This window comes from Thalassophryne amazonica, chromosome 18 (genome assembly GCF_902500255.1).
Source record: "Thalassophryne amazonica chromosome 18, fThaAma1.1, whole genome shotgun sequence".
Taxonomy (NCBI): Eukaryota; Metazoa; Chordata; class Actinopteri; order Batrachoidiformes; family Batrachoididae; genus Thalassophryne; species Thalassophryne amazonica.
In genome coordinates this window covers 27349119-27364833 of record NC_047120.1, presented here as the reverse complement: position 1 = coordinate 27364833, position 15715 = coordinate 27349119, and the positions used below count along the sequence as shown (strand labels likewise).

The 15715-nt window shown below is 39.9% G+C and overlaps 1 protein-coding gene across 1 annotated transcript in view; it reads right to left on the bottom strand.

Annotated features, from left to right (window-relative positions):
• Window positions 1–14228, bottom strand: part of LOC117531458 (disintegrin and metalloproteinase domain-containing protein 9-like) — a 55350-nt gene extending 41122 nt beyond the window's left edge. The window contains 9 exon segments of the mRNA XM_034194565.1: window positions 1598–1669; window positions 3479–3541; window positions 4055–4247; window positions 9731–9807; window positions 9893–9950; window positions 13497–13527; window positions 13530–13575; window positions 13824–13921; window positions 14116–14228. Coding sequence (XP_034050456.1) covers window positions 1598–1669; window positions 3479–3541; window positions 4055–4247; window positions 9731–9807; window positions 9893–9950; window positions 13497–13527; window positions 13530–13575; window positions 13824–13921; window positions 14116–14191 — 714 coding nt within the window. The 5' untranslated portion in view covers window positions 14192–14228.
• Window positions 14229–15715: the final 1487 nt, after the last annotated feature.

Sequence of the window (15715 nt, the reverse complement as noted above, 5' to 3'; positions counted from 1 at the left end):
ATACAATGATTTGCAAATCCTCTTCAACCTATATTCAATTGAATACACCACAAAGACAAGATATATAATGTTAAAACTGATAAACTTTATTGTTTTTGTGCAAATATTTGCTCATTTTGAAATGGATGCCTGCAATATGTTTCAAAAAAGCTGGGACAGTGGTATGTTTACCAGCAGTGTGAGTGGCCCACTGTCTGCTGTGTGGAGCTGCAGCCAACAGGTCCAGAGACTACGCTCGCTGTTTTGTTGCGGAGCGCTCCGGCAGCCTGCAAGGATAGACTTCTTGCGGAAAAATCCGCAGCGCCACAGGGTCTTGGTAACCGCAGCCGCAGAGCTCCGTGGCCACTGAGAGAGGTTTGTATCTTTTTAATAACTTGGATTCTCTGCCTGTCCCGCATCCGTACCCCGCAATGGTAACACCGGAGGCAGTGTGAACGAGGGGTTAGACCTCAGCAATTTTTAGAAGAAAACTCCACCCTTTTATTTCCTGTTAATTTACTGTCTTTGTTGTGCTTCAGCTGTCTGCCTCACTCTCCCTACAATCCCCTTTCTTTGGGTTGCTTCACGGAGCTGATTGGTCACACCTGCCTGCAATCAGCCTCACCTGTGTTTATACCTCGGCTCTTCACCCACTCAGACACCGGAAACTCAGTTTGCCTTTGGTGTATCTGCCTCAGCGCCTTTGTCTCTTGTCTCTGTTTTTTGCTCTACTGACGTTTGTCTCCATGTTTCAGCCTTTGGACTCAGTCAATGCTGCTGCTGCTACCTGGTCTGGGAATCCGCTTTTGGCAACACCGCTCTGGCTCGTCTCTCCCTCCTCTAGTGTTTGGTTCATCCGATCATTCTGCTTACTCATTTCAACTAATAACATAATGAACTGTTATATTTTTGGAACTTAAAGTCTGTTTTCTGTATCTGAGTCCTAACTTCTGCTTTTGGGTGTTTTTGTACCATAACAGTCTTAATGTATTTAAAAATTGTTTCAGTTCTTGTTATCATATACATCATACTATCATATATACTCTATTATTATTATTTTGACTTCTGTTTCGTCGTTTAATTTTTAAATGGACCACATCTTGTGTCATCCATGTATTTAACATATTTACAATTATATTACATATGTACATTGAACTTACTTCATAAAATCACTCACTGCACTCACGCTTTTAGTGTTGTTAGATAATGTCCATAGCATGTTCAAAAATATTAGTCCTTCTATCAGCTTTCCATTTTTGACAGCGTTCATCCTTATCTCAAAATACCAATGGGAAATTCTAGCTCTCCACAGACAAACGCAAACGCTCACGTACGGCCTTTTCTGCCATCTGCGGCAAACAGGTGCTTCTAATTTTAGAGAGGCAGAAACACAGATGGTTGCGGAAGACATCAAACAGACTACAACTTTAAATATTTGTCCTATCAACTTTCCGTTCTTGCAGCGTTCATCCTTGACCCAAAATACATATGGAGGCCCAACCGGAAAAAGTGGCTCTCCCCGGTTTTTGCTTGATTAAAGCCATACACACGCACGCAGAAGCCACTTAGCTATTGTAATATATATACATATAATCAGCCAACACCTTAACCAACTCACCCCATCCAGTATATTAGCCAACTCAACCATTTCCTCTCGTACCGCTGTTTCATTTTGTTTCTTGAAGTTATACTGGAATCAGAAGAACATCACAGACAAATTATCACTTACAATCAGTTATTGTCTCAAATTCTTGTGTTATCCATCATAACACAGAAGATAAACAGTACCATATCTGTGGAAAATATAGAACAAGATTCAACATGTTACTGTAGTGCAGGTGACTCAAAGAACAGTGTAACACGTCTCCAGTTACGGTGCATCCGGAAAGTATTCACAGTGCTTCACTTTTTCCACATTTTATGTTACAGCCTTATTCCAATATTGAATAAATTCATTTTCCGCCCCTCAAAATTCGACTCACAACACCCCATAATGACACCATGAAAAAAGATTTTGAATGTTTTGTAAGATTATTAAAAATAATGATAATAAAAAGTGTACATAAGTATTCACACCCTTTGCTCAATACTTTGTTGATGCACCTTTGACAGCAATTACATACTCAAGTCTTCTTAAATATGATGCCACATGCTTGGTGCATCTATCTTTAGGCAGTTTTGTCCATTCCTCTTTGCAGCACCTCTCATGTTCCATTAGGTTGAATGGGGAGCGTCTGTGCCATTTTCAGATCTCTCCAGAGATGAACAATCGGATTCAGTTCTGGGCTCTGGCTTTGTCACTCAAGGGCATTTACAGAGTTGTCCTGAAAGCGCTCCTTTGATATCTTGGCTGTGTGCTTAGGATCATTGTCTGCAGAAAGATGAACCGTCGCCCCAGTCTGAGGTCAAGAGCGCTCTGGAGCAGGTTTTCATCCAGGATGTCTCTGTACATTGATGCATTCATCTTTCCCTCAATCCTGACTAGTCTCCCAGTTCCTGCTGCTGAAAAACATCCCCACAGCATGATGCTACCATCACCATGCTTCACTGTAGGGATGGTGTCTGGATTCTTTCAAACATGATGTCTGGCATTTGCACCAAATCTTTGTCTCATCAGACCAGAGAAGTCCTTCAGGTGCCTTTTGACAAACTCCAGGCAGGCTGCCATGTGCCTTTTACTAAGGAGTGGCTTCTGTCTGACCACTCAACCATACAGACCGATTGGTGGATTGCTGCAGAGATGGTCGATCCTTCTGGAAGGTTCTCCTCTCTTCACAGAGGAATGCTGGAGCTCTGACAGTGACCATTGGGTTCTTGGTCACCTCCCTGACTAAGGCCCTTCTCCCACAATCGCTCAGTTTAGATGGGTGGCCAGCTCTGGGAAGAGTCCTAGTGGGTCTGAACATCTTACATTTACAGATGATGAGGCCACTGAGCTCATTGGGACCTTCAAAGCAGGAGAAATGTTTCTGTACCATTCCCCAGATTTGTGCCTTGAGACAATCTTGTCTCAGAGGTCTACAGACAATTCCTTTGACTTCATGCTTGGTTTGTGCTTTGACATGCACTGTCAACTGTTGGACCTTATATGTAGACAGGTATGTGCCTTCACAAATCATGTCCAATCAACTACATTTACCCCAGGTGGACTCCAATAAAGCTGTAGAAACATCTCAAGGATGATCGGTGGAAACAGGATGCACCCAAACTCAAATTTCAGCTTCATGGCAAAGGCTGTGAATATGTATGTACATTTCTTTTTTGTTAATAAATTTGCAAAAAATCTCAAAGAAAAAACCTTTTTACATTGTCATTATGGGGTATTGTGTGCAGAATTTTGAGGGAAAAAATTTATTTCATCTTGAATAAGGCTGTAACAACAAAATGTGGAAAAAGTGAAGCACTGAATACTTTCTGGATGCACTCTATACTGTGTCATAATAATACAGCAGCTGTTTAATTAAAAAAATGACACCAACAAACAGACATACACACTCACCCTGAGATTATCGACAACAAGCACCAACTCCACATAACTGGTTTCAGGTAAAGTGCGCTTTTTCTGTTGAAATGAGAAACGGTGAAGGTCGGGGTGTTAAAACAATTTTCTCTTTTTTTAAATCCATTCACACTGCAAAGACAACACTGTGCAAAAGTTCTGGACACCTTACAGTTTTGATGCAAGTGTATTTGTTTTTCCTCATTTGATTTACAGGAAATCTTTGATTACTTTTTTTTTTTTTTTTTTTTGGTATAGAAATCCGAAGAGAATTTAAATTATATTTCAGATATTCACCAATTATTGTGTTTCAAATCTCACTTGCAAAAACAGTTTGAATTCCCTGTAGATGTGCTGCCCAAAACACGACAACACAGACAGTTACCGATTATCACTCAGTGATAAAATTATTATAAATCCACATTAAATCCAATGTGATATTCTTAAAAATCAAAAGCATTTTAACAAAATGAAATAATGTATTTTTACATTTTACTATATGAAAAATTGCCATGCAGATGTTTAGAATTTTTTGTGTATGACTGTGTATGTTGAGTGAAATCAGGTGAAGCTGACCCGCAGCAGTGATGTCATTGACAGGACAGGTTCAAAGTGTGACGGTCTGGGCGTTGATGTGGCCTCATCCACGACCCCACAGGTGGTTGGCTCTGACTGAACATCCTTCAGCAGGTACAAAATGTGGTCGCTGGTTGCCGAATATGGCACTGGCTCAAGCCCGTAGGTGTCAGTGCCGAGAAGGATCACACCCCTGCAGAGAACCAGTGAACGCCACAGAAATGAATGTGATGAAGTCAGGGCATCTTCTGACATAATCCAAATACCGACTAACAGACTGATAAGGTAACGTTTGCCTGTTACCAATGGCTATAGGTGGGAAGCGTGTTTTCATGCTTTTTTTTTTTTTAATTATTGCATATCTGATTCAAATGTGTCCTCACTGAATGACTGTTCACATTATAATCATGCAGCAAGTGACGCAGCATTTCTACTCTGTTAGTCAATAACCAGCTATAGATGGTCAGTGAACTGTATTTAAATAGCACTCAAGGTGCCTCACATTCGCCCAAAAATGTCAGCGTACTGCAATGCAAGTCACTCAGCTACACCTCCAAAGCAACTTAGACCTTCCCTAAGGGCTGTTAATGATTCTCTGTGAATCCTCTGGTCTTATGACCTCCGGTGTGCCTCCCCAGGTCCTCCCTCCTGGAATATATTTTGTGCTGCAGGCAGCTTTTTCATGAAACGCTCCCTCATTTTTGGGATATAAGGTATCTTTTCACACCAGTTGTCTTCGAAACCTGGGTGTCATTTTTGACAAAGACGTGTCGTTGGTACAGCATTGTAAACAGCTGACGAGGAATTGCTTCTTTCAATTAAGAAACATCTCTAAGCTCAGGAAAGTGGTGTCTCGAAATGATTTAGAGCTTATTATTCATGCTTTTGTGTCAACACGTTTAGACTATTGTAACAGTTTGTTTTCATGTCTAAACAAGAAGGAGTTGCGTTGACTGCAGTTGGTACAGAACTCTGCAGCAAGAATTCTGACACAAGCTAACAGAAGGACTCATATTTCCCCAATTTTAAAGGAACTTCATTGGCTGCCAGTGTCCTTCAGGACCAATTTTAAAATTTTGGGTTTAACTTTTAGAGCTCTACATGGCCAGGCGCCTCCCTATATCTGTGACCTCATCCAGCCTTATGCCCCTGCCAGGGCTTTGAGGTCTGTGGACCAAAATCTGTTGATGGTTCCTCGCACCCATTTTGCAACCAGAGGAGAGCGATCCTTCCAGGCTGTTGCTCCCAGGCTTTGGAATGGTCTCCCGCTCTCTCTGCGCTCACTGGACTCTGTCGATACTTTTAAAAGCCAACTTAAAACTTTCTTTTTTACTCAAGCGTTTGCTTAGCTTTTAGGCTGCTCTGTGATCCTATGTTATGTTTTATGTTTTTATGTCTCGGCCGTTGTCTGATGTTTTGTGTGGTGTACTCTGCTTTTATGTTGTGAAGCACCTTGTGGCTCTTGTCTGTGAAAGGTGCTATATAAATAAAATTTACTTACTTACTTACTTACTTACTTACTTACTTACCAGACAGCTGTGTTGCTGAAGGAAAGTGTCACAAAAAACAAAAGATAAAAAACTTTGGGATTCTTTAATGTGATCCACATGATGGTCCAAACAACATAATTTTGTTATGGTTGAAATGTAGAACCACAAGAAAATGTTATTTGGACACAATCTGATCATGTGCAACTAATGCACATATTTAAATAAGCTAACTGTGTCAACTTAAATCCTATTTACTTGTAATGGTTAATGGTATAGACAAACTTAACAACCCAGTCACTGATGATTTTGCCAGAGTATGCAAACCGTATTAAAAAGTGGCATACATCTAATACGCTATGGTTAAGAGCACATTGAAGCACATTGATACAGTGAGGAAAATAAGTATTTGAACACCCTGCGATTTTGCAAGTTCTCCCACTTAGAAATCATGGAGGGGTCTGAAATTTTCATCTTAGGTGCATGTCCACTGTGAGAGACATAATCTAAAAAAAAAAAAAGAAATCGGAAATCACAATGTATGATTTTTTAATAATTTATTTGTATGTTACTGCTGCAAATATGTATTTGAACACCTACCAACCAGCAAGAATTCTGGTTCTCATAGACCTGTTAATTTTTCTTTAAGAAGCCCTCTTATTCTGCACTCTTTACCTGTATTAATTTCACCTGTTTGAACTTGTTACCTGTATAAAAGACACCTGTTCACACACTCAATCAATCACACTCCAGCCTGTCCACCATAGCCAAGACCAAAGAGCTGTCTAAGGACACCAGGGACAAAACTGTAGACCTGCACAAGGCTGGGATGGACTACAAGACAACAGGAAAGCAGCTTGGTAGAAGACAACAGCTGTTATGATTATTTATTAGAAAGTGGAAGAAACACAAGATGACTGTCAATCTCCCTTGGTCTGGGATTCCATGCAAGATCTCACTTTGTGGGGTAAGGATGATTCTGAGAAAGCTCAGAACTACACAGGAGGACCTGGTCAATGACCTGAAGAGAGCTGGGACCACAGTCACAAAGATTACATTAGTAACACATGATGCTGTCATGGTTTAAAATCCTGCAAGGCAGCAAGGTCCCCCTGCTCAAGCCAGCACATGTCCAGGCCCAATTGAAGTTCACCAGTGACCATCTGGATGATCCAGAGGAGGCATGGGAGAAGGTCATGTGGTCAGATGAGACCAAAATAGAGCTTTTTGGAATCAACTCCACTTACCATGTTTAGAGTATGAGAACAACCCCAAGAAAACCATCCCAACCATGAAGCATGGGGGTGGAAACATCATACTCTGGGAGGGCTCTTCTGCAAAGGGGACAGGACGACTGCACCGTATTGAAGGGAGGATGGATGAGGTCATGTATTGCGAGATTTTGGCAAACAACCTCGTTCCCTCAGTAAGAGCATTGAATATGGGTCATGGCTGGGTCTTACAGCATGACAATGACCCAAAACATACAGCCAGGGCAACTAAAGAGGGCCTCCGTAAGAAGCATTTCAAGGTCCTGGAGTGGCCTGGCCAGTCTCCAGACCTGAACTCAATAGAACATCTTTGGAGGGAGCTGAAACTCTAAACCTGAAAGATCTAGAGAAGATCTGTATGGAGGAGTGGACCAAAATTCTGCTGCTGTGTGTGCAAACCTGGTGAAAAACTACAGGAAACGTCCGACCTCTGTAATTGCAAACAAAGGCTACTGTACCAAATATTAACATTGATTTTCATAGGTGTTCAAATACTTATTTGCAGCAGTAACATACAAATAAATTATTAAAAAAAATCATACATTGTGATTTCCAGATTTTTTTTTTAGATTATGTCTCTCACAGTGGACATGCACCTAAGATGAAAATTTCAGACCTCTCCATGATTTCTAAGTAGGAGAACTTGCAAAACTGCAGGGTGTTCAAATACTTATTTTCCTCACTGTATATCTTGTAATACGGTGAGGCATTGCAGGCCATAAGTTGTAAGTTGTGCAATTGTTGACATGTTTTTTGTAAGTTATTCATAAGTCGAACTATGTCCATTGATTCTGTCCATTGATTGGCTGAAAGCTACAGTCCTCATGCGAACAGTTCAGACTGTTACAAATATTAAAACCATTCACACACGGAGTAAATATAAAGTCTTAATCTTACCTGTTCATTTCAGTTGGAATCATCATCACAGCCTGACAAAAACTTTTCCACATAAAGCATCCTGATTTTGAAAAATGACATCTGAAAATACTTTAGTTCCTTGTCATGGCTGAAGAAACATAGCATTTTTAAAGAAGCCCATCTGTGTTTTTTCTCTCAGCCTGAACCAGAGAACTTCAGTGCTTTGTGCCATAACAAGAAAATTAACATATTAAAAGTTGAAAGAGTCACAGTGCCTCATTCATTTCCGTCAGTGTTTTTCAGCATTCTGCACACAATGAAAATAAATCCCATGATCCACCAAGACAAAAATAAAATAAAGTTTAACAAATGTTTACTTAATCTATTTTGCCTCCATGTGGAGAAGAGTGTGACAACGTATCCGTGCTCAATATATACGTCCTCTGCCTGCCAAAAAAAGGGTTCTGCCAGTGGTCGAAATGCAAACCAAGCCAGACCCGTACCATACCGACCCGGACCACCCGGTGGAAACAGGGCTGTCAGCATACACTGGCTAAATCATCATGTTGCGACAGCTGCCTAACTTATTTGACGTATCCAGCGTATTTGCTGCCTTTTTCATAGTACGTCAGCATACATTGGCTTAATCATCAAGGTGCGACAGGGCCCTACGTTGAGTTGCAGTGATGCAGAAATGTGTTTGTTCAACTGGGTCAGCTGTTTTCTTAACTTAAAGTATAATAATTTTGTTTTAACTCTATTTGGTTTACATAACATGGAATTAACAGTTCAAATCAACTTTAATAACTAAAAAATAAAGCAATGCAGAAACTATAGCACCATCATACTTAAATCAACTTTATCATGTTTCATTTTTGATTTGAAACAGAGGTATTTGTTGTGTGGACCACTGAAGAGGAGGTACTGCTGGCCCACCACCACCAAATGGCGCCCTGCTTGGAGTGCGGGCTTCAAGCACGAGAGGGCGTCGGAGCCGCTGGGAGTGACAGCTGTCACTTATCAGCACCAGCTGTCACTCATCACCATCACTATAAAGGCCGGACTGCAACTCCACCTCCTCGCAGAGAAATCAGCTACCACTCGAGGTAACCTTCGCTGTGGTAATTATTGTTGTAACTAAACATTGTTCTGTGTGCAGCCGTGTTCCTGTGGACTCAGTCTGAAGCTGGATTGGCAGATAGTGGGAGTGCAACGTTTTTCACCTCTCACTCCTTCCAGGGAAGAGACTGACAGGAGCAGCACGGGTGAAACTGTTTCTGGAGGTGGAGGTTCTCCCTCCAGGAACTAATCAAGGGACGATTACTGGGTGTGTCTTCACACACCCACCATTAACTGTTTCTGTTTCTGCCAGCAGTACCTAGTCTGACAGCTGGAGACGGTGGCCACCTGGGACTCGGGAACTTGGCGGCTCCGGTGTTCTTCAGATCCGCTGGCGGTGGAAGCTGTGTGGGATCCGGCTCTTCTCTGGACAGACGTCTTCTATCCTTGAGCCTGCCCACACGTCACCTTGTATACGATTGACTGTCCCCCTCTATTGTAATTGTCTGTATTCCGTTGTGCAATTCACAACATTAAATTGTTACTTTTTGGCTCATCCATTGTCCGTTCATTAACGCCCCCTGTTGTGGGTCCGTGTCACTACACCTTCCCAACAGTATTCTTCAAGTTGAGTTAATTTGTGTTTCCAAGACAGCAGGTAAACTTTCATTTACAAATTACAAAGACCAACAAAAGGACATCGAGGACCCACTCATGGCCATTCAATTGGTGGTAGGATTTTTTTTTTTTTTTTATATATATATATAAATTACGTTGCACTAATAATTTTTTAAAAAAAATTTTATTTTTTTTTTAACCTGAATTTGTTTTGTATAATACATTGAATTCATCTTGAGTAAAAATATACAAGTTTAACTTTTGCTTGAATTGTTTTCCAGTGATATGACAGACCAAAATTAATTTTCATTTTAATCACGCTCCACTCAAGATCTGATTGTCTGAAAATTGAGAAGAAAAAGACACCATACAGGTGGACAAACCTGAGTCCAGAGCAGGTGCTGAGTGCTACCACAGAGTCCTGGTAACCTTCCACCTCTCCATGGTAATAGCAGTGATTCTGAGGTCAAACAGCTCCATGTTAAAGCTTTATTAAAGTTTTAAAAAATATCTTTAATACAAGACAATAAAATGCATCAACTTACATGTTTTGGATGTGTTCTTTTGTGAAGATGTTGGACAAAGTCTGGAGATAAGAAGTCCCTGTGATGAAAAAAGAGAAATCTGAAACTGCACACTAACCATTAACACAAAATCATTATGTTTCATTTTAAAATAATCTATTTTCTAAATATTTCCGAGGCATTGGCAAAAGTCTCAGCCAGTAAATGCAGTTAGTGTGCAGATCGATAATCAGATTAGTCCATCATCTTAAGTTTGTTGACACAATGTCTCAAAAACAACAAGTGCTACCAACTTCTAGAAAGTCCCGTCGGCTTCTCCCTTGTTTTCACTCGTGGTCACCACAGCAAATCTGAGGTGGGTTTGCATGATAAATTGGCACAAGCTTTATGCCGGATGCCCTTCCTGACACAACTCCACATTACATGTAGAATGGGCAGTGGTGGGGTTCGAACCGGGAACCTTCTGCACTGGAAACAAGTGCAGTAGTGTTGTGAAAGACGAAATGAACCCCTGCAAAATGCTACCAATTTCTATGGCTCCAAATTAAGGGCACATATAACAAGGATAAACTGATTAAAATGTAGGACGCACAAGATCAATAAGATAATTCAGCCAGTTATAGACACAAATATGCACCTGGCAAGTTAAGGTGGTACACAAAAGGCTATACCAGCACCGCAGAGAGGGCGCCAGTGGACCTCAGTCTGCAGTTCATCTCCACCTTAAAGACACTAACCACACGTTTGAGGACAAGGAAGTTAAAATCTTAGCCAGAGAGAAGAAATGGTTTGAGAGAGGTGTCAAGGAGGCATTCTATGTGAAACAGTTGAAACCCAGCCTTAACCGGGGAGGGGGTCTGAGACACACTTTGTCCCTTGTTTACAATGGGGTACTCAGGTCAAAGCAGTTTCAGTCTTTTGTTCATGGTAATGAGTCATTCACGTCATCAGGAGCGTTGTCAAGGGAGCCATCAGGAGAGGCGTCCGTCCTATCATTAGGAGGGACAGCTGCCCTGTCATTAGGAGGGTGCTAACTAGAGCACAATAAATGCTAATTAGAGCTATTGTTTAGTCACTAGCCTATAGCAGTCTGCCTCTCGGTAGGAGGGGTCTGGTTAAGTTTAAAACTCCAGCTTTTGTGGCTTCTGTTTATTCTCTACAAGAGTCAAGACAGAAGTCAGACTACCAGAGCAAGAATTTTAGCTGAGGAAGCTTCTGCAATTTGAAGCAAAACGTCCTCGCATCAAGCAACCCAGTCCAGTCGAAGATTCAACCTTCTCTACTATGGAAACCACCTGGACAACTGAGAGCCTACACAGATACCAAGAAAAATCAAAACACATTCTTCACAAGTGTCATGAGTGGAAGGATGGTTCACACCCCAACGCAGAGAGAACACCAGTAACTTCAAAAACAGTCTTTAATGACTCGTGTGGAAAGGGCCAAAGGTCAATTCACAGGAGAGCTGTCCACAACTGGCAACAGTGTCCATGGGAGGGGGATACGCAGCAGAGTGGTCAGGGAGACAATAAAAGATCCAAAAACACAAGAGGCAATTTACAGAAAAAGTGTCCAAACAGCAAGCAAGGTCAAACATTCACAAGATGCAAATCCATATCAGCAACAAGAAGACAATCACTGGGAAACACTTGGGGGGAAGATGGCAGGAAGACGGCAACAAAGTACAAACATTCAAGCAATGCACAGGAGGAACACAGGGGTGTAAATAGACACTGAAGTAATCACACAAATGGAAAACAGGTGAGGGGGAAACATTAATTGGAAACAGTTGGGGAAGGGACACAGGAAGAAAGTTAACCAAAACGCACAAGGAAACTGTGACCACCAAAATAAGACAGGAAGTGCACCAAAGACACTGGGAGTAATAAAATCCATAAAGGCAAAGAAAACAAGTAGTTGAGTGGGCACAAGGGAAATAATTTATAAATTATACACATAAGGGAAGAAAACTGCAATAAATAATAAAACCAATCCCAGGATGGACTCAAGAGGGAAGCAGAGGACAAAGACAGACACAGACATGAAAACCCACAGAGAGCTCCAAAAAATAACACCGGGACCCGTCAGAGATTATGACAATAAGCTTCACGCCTTATCCGCATCTGTAAAATTTTTAGCCAAAAAAAAAAAATGTAATTCTACATTGCAGATTTAAAAAGGATAACTTAAAAGTATCATGAAAGACCAAACCTGCAATAATGATAAATATATAAATGAATGAATAAATAATTAAATGCAGGAATTAAATCCTCAATTATGAAATAAATTTGCTCGTTTATTTGAAAATAACTAAATATGCACAGGAATTGAAAAATAGATAAATATGAGAATTAATTTATTTGTCACAACCTGCCATTATTGGAAATGAATGAATGAATGAATGTCGTAGTAAATAGATAAATGCCAGAATTAAACCATCATTTATCAACTAAATCTGCAAGTTCATTTGAAAGGAGCACTTCAGTCGGGTCCAACTACTCTCCGACAGTCACAGCCCAGTCAGATAGTACCGGAACAGCCAATGGGCTGCTTCATAACGCGATGAAAGGTAGCAGCTTTGAAGGAATTTTTGAAATTGTTTGTTATTGTGCACTCATGCATACATTTTTCAGTTCTTCAGTTAGTGTTGAATAATGTCTTTGCTGGTAAATAGCATTGTAGAAGGAAGATCTGTTTGAAAAATGAAATAATTTCCTTAATCTGGTCATTACTGTTACAAGAAATGTTTAAATGAACTCTTGCTTCATACAGGTAAGTGACTCAATCCATCGAAAAAATATCAGAACGTTTTTTCTTGCAGGAAAACGACTATGCTGCACAATGTACTACAATAATATTATTGTAATACTAAACATTTGAACAATTTAAGCAAAGAATATGAAAATATGAGTAAATGCAATGCAAGGAAAAAAATCATATTTTACACAGAGACATCACAGGTCTGTATACGTATTATGTATTCATTTGAATGAATGACAATGAAAAATATTTTTAAAGACATTTGGTTTCATAATTTTTAAATATTCAATTTACTTTTCACTTCTGGGAAAAGTAATGAAAGAAATAAAACCTTCAACTCAAACCATCTTTATTTGAATATTTCTTTCGTGTCCAAAGAATATTGAAGACTGTAAACTGTAATGTAAATACAAGCAACACTGCTTGTATACATGTACAAATTTTAATCAGAATTCTTCCGAAAACATAATCTGATTTTGATCGATCTTTGCAGGTACATTGGGCCTTTTGGATGAGAAGAAACTGGTTAGGATTAGTCCATTATGGTCTGAGGTTATGGTCATGATAACATACAGTGTTGATGTGTTTATGAAACTGACAGTTTAAAAGCCAATATTACTTTTTTTTTTCATATCTGATTCTTTGGAATGTAGACGTGGCTTGACAGTTCTTGATGAAACATGTTCTCCTTTTAGTTGCATTTGAAATGTGTAATATTTTCAAGGAAGATTACGCAAGATTTCACACTTCTGGTTAAATGAGTGACGCTTGACTCATGTTGTACAGACTCATACATGGAAAAACGTAAACCAGACACCTCAAGCTAAAGAAATAACACATGTAAATAAGATAGCAGTGGGCTCACCTGTTCCTTTTGAGATGAAGGATGTGTTTCTGTTGTTTATAGTCAGTGCATATGAAACAGTTTCACCTCCATGGAAACTCTGAAGCAGTTAAAAAAAGAAAACAGCAGTGTTACCACTGGCTGCGAGCTAAATACATAAACACACACGCACATACATACATACATACATACATATATATATATATACATACATATATATATATATATATATATATATATATATATATATATATATATATATATATATATATATATATATATATATATATATATATATATATATATATATATATATACACACACACATAAAATCATGATGTTACCGACCTGCTCTGACTCTGGTCTGTTGATGCTTCTTGTTATTCTATGAACCACCTGGGGATTTACGATGGAATACTTCGATAGCTTCAATCCATTTAAAATATCTACGGGGGAATAATACGTAGAATATACACAGAAAATTGTTCATGTTAAAAGGTTCTGCACATAATCAGTGTTTGCACAAGCTGATAAAAGGAGCACTATTCGATTTTGTTGGAACACCAATTTTACTCAAAACATTTAATAATAATAATAATAATAATAATAATAATAATAATAATAAAACTTTTTTCCTCACCTGTGGTGTCAATTTCAGAAATGTAACACAGCAATAAGCCAGCAAAAAAGCTAATTTTTGTAATCATGGTACACATTAAAAGATCCCAGTAGCTGTGATGTTACTGATAGTGACAGACGTGAGTTCGCTTCTTTAAGGCTGGACAGATCCTTGGTGGGCGTGGCCAAACAGTGTGACTAACAGGTGACCTCTGCTGCTTCAGCTTCAAATCAACTATACTTTGTTGTTCCCATATTGCAAAATATACCAAACAAAGGATATTGGGTAAGTTTGCACAGTTTAATCAACAGGATTATTAAATTGTGACATCGATGTGGGGAAAAAATGAGAGTATGAGGCATCTAACTTCTGACTGAAGGTACACAGTGAAATTCAGAGAACAGGATGTGTGAAGCATCATTTCAGATCCTGAGTGCTGAGCACAGAACTGCTGAACATCCATAAAGGGAAGGACAGTCCTTTCTCCTCATGGTTGCTTCCCTGAACTGACGTGCACTCTTTGCCTTCTTTACAGCAGATGAAATAAAATGTATTGTTTGTTTATATATATTTATTTATTGAATATATAAAGCTAACTGTGTGTGCGTGCGCATGTGTGTTCGCTATGCACAGCCACAGTAATTAAGCAATCAACACCAAATTTGCTATGGTGACTGAGGGCTCCAAGGGGGAGGTCACTGGAGCCCTCAAACACACACACACACAGTCAGCAACACATTTCACAAAAGCTGGGAGAGGGGCAACAAAAGACTGGGAACGTTGATGAATGCTCAAAGAACACCTGTTTGGAACATTTCACAGGTGAACAAGTAATTGGAAACAGCATCCCCAAAAGCATCCCCAAAAGGCTCAGCCATTCACAAGCAAAGATGGGATGAGGATCACCACTTTGTGAACAACTGCGTGGAAAAAATAGTACAACAGTTTAAGAACAATGTTTCTCAATGTTCAATTGCAGGAAATCCACAGTCCATAATATAATCAGAAGATTCAGAAAGCTGGAGAACTTTCTACACATAAGCAGCAAGGCCGAAAACCAACACTAAATGCCCGTGACCTTCGATCCCTCAGGCGGCAACTGCATTAAAAACCGGCATCATTGTGTAAAGGATCTTACCGCATGGGCTCAGGAGCACTTCAGAAAACCATTGTCAGTTAACACAGTTCGTCGCTACATCTACAAGTGCAAGTTAAAACTCTACCATGCAAAGTGAAAGTCATACATCAACAACATCCAGAAATGCTGCCACCTTCTCTGGGCCTGAGCTCATTTGAAATGGACAGATGCAAAGTGGGAAAGTGTGCTGTGGTCTGATGAGTCCACATTTCAAATTGTTTTTGGAAATCATGGATGTCGTGTCCTCCGGACAAAAGAGGACAAAGACTATCCAGATTGTTACCAGCGCAAAGTTCAAAAGCCAGCATCTGTGATGGTATGGGGGTGTGTTAGTGCTCATGGCATGGACAACTTACACTGTGATGGCACCATCAATGCTGAAAGGTACATCCAGGTTTTGGAGCAACACATGCTGCCATCCAAGCAACGTCTTTTTCACGGATGTCTCTGCTTATTTTAGCAAGACAATGCCAAGCCACATTC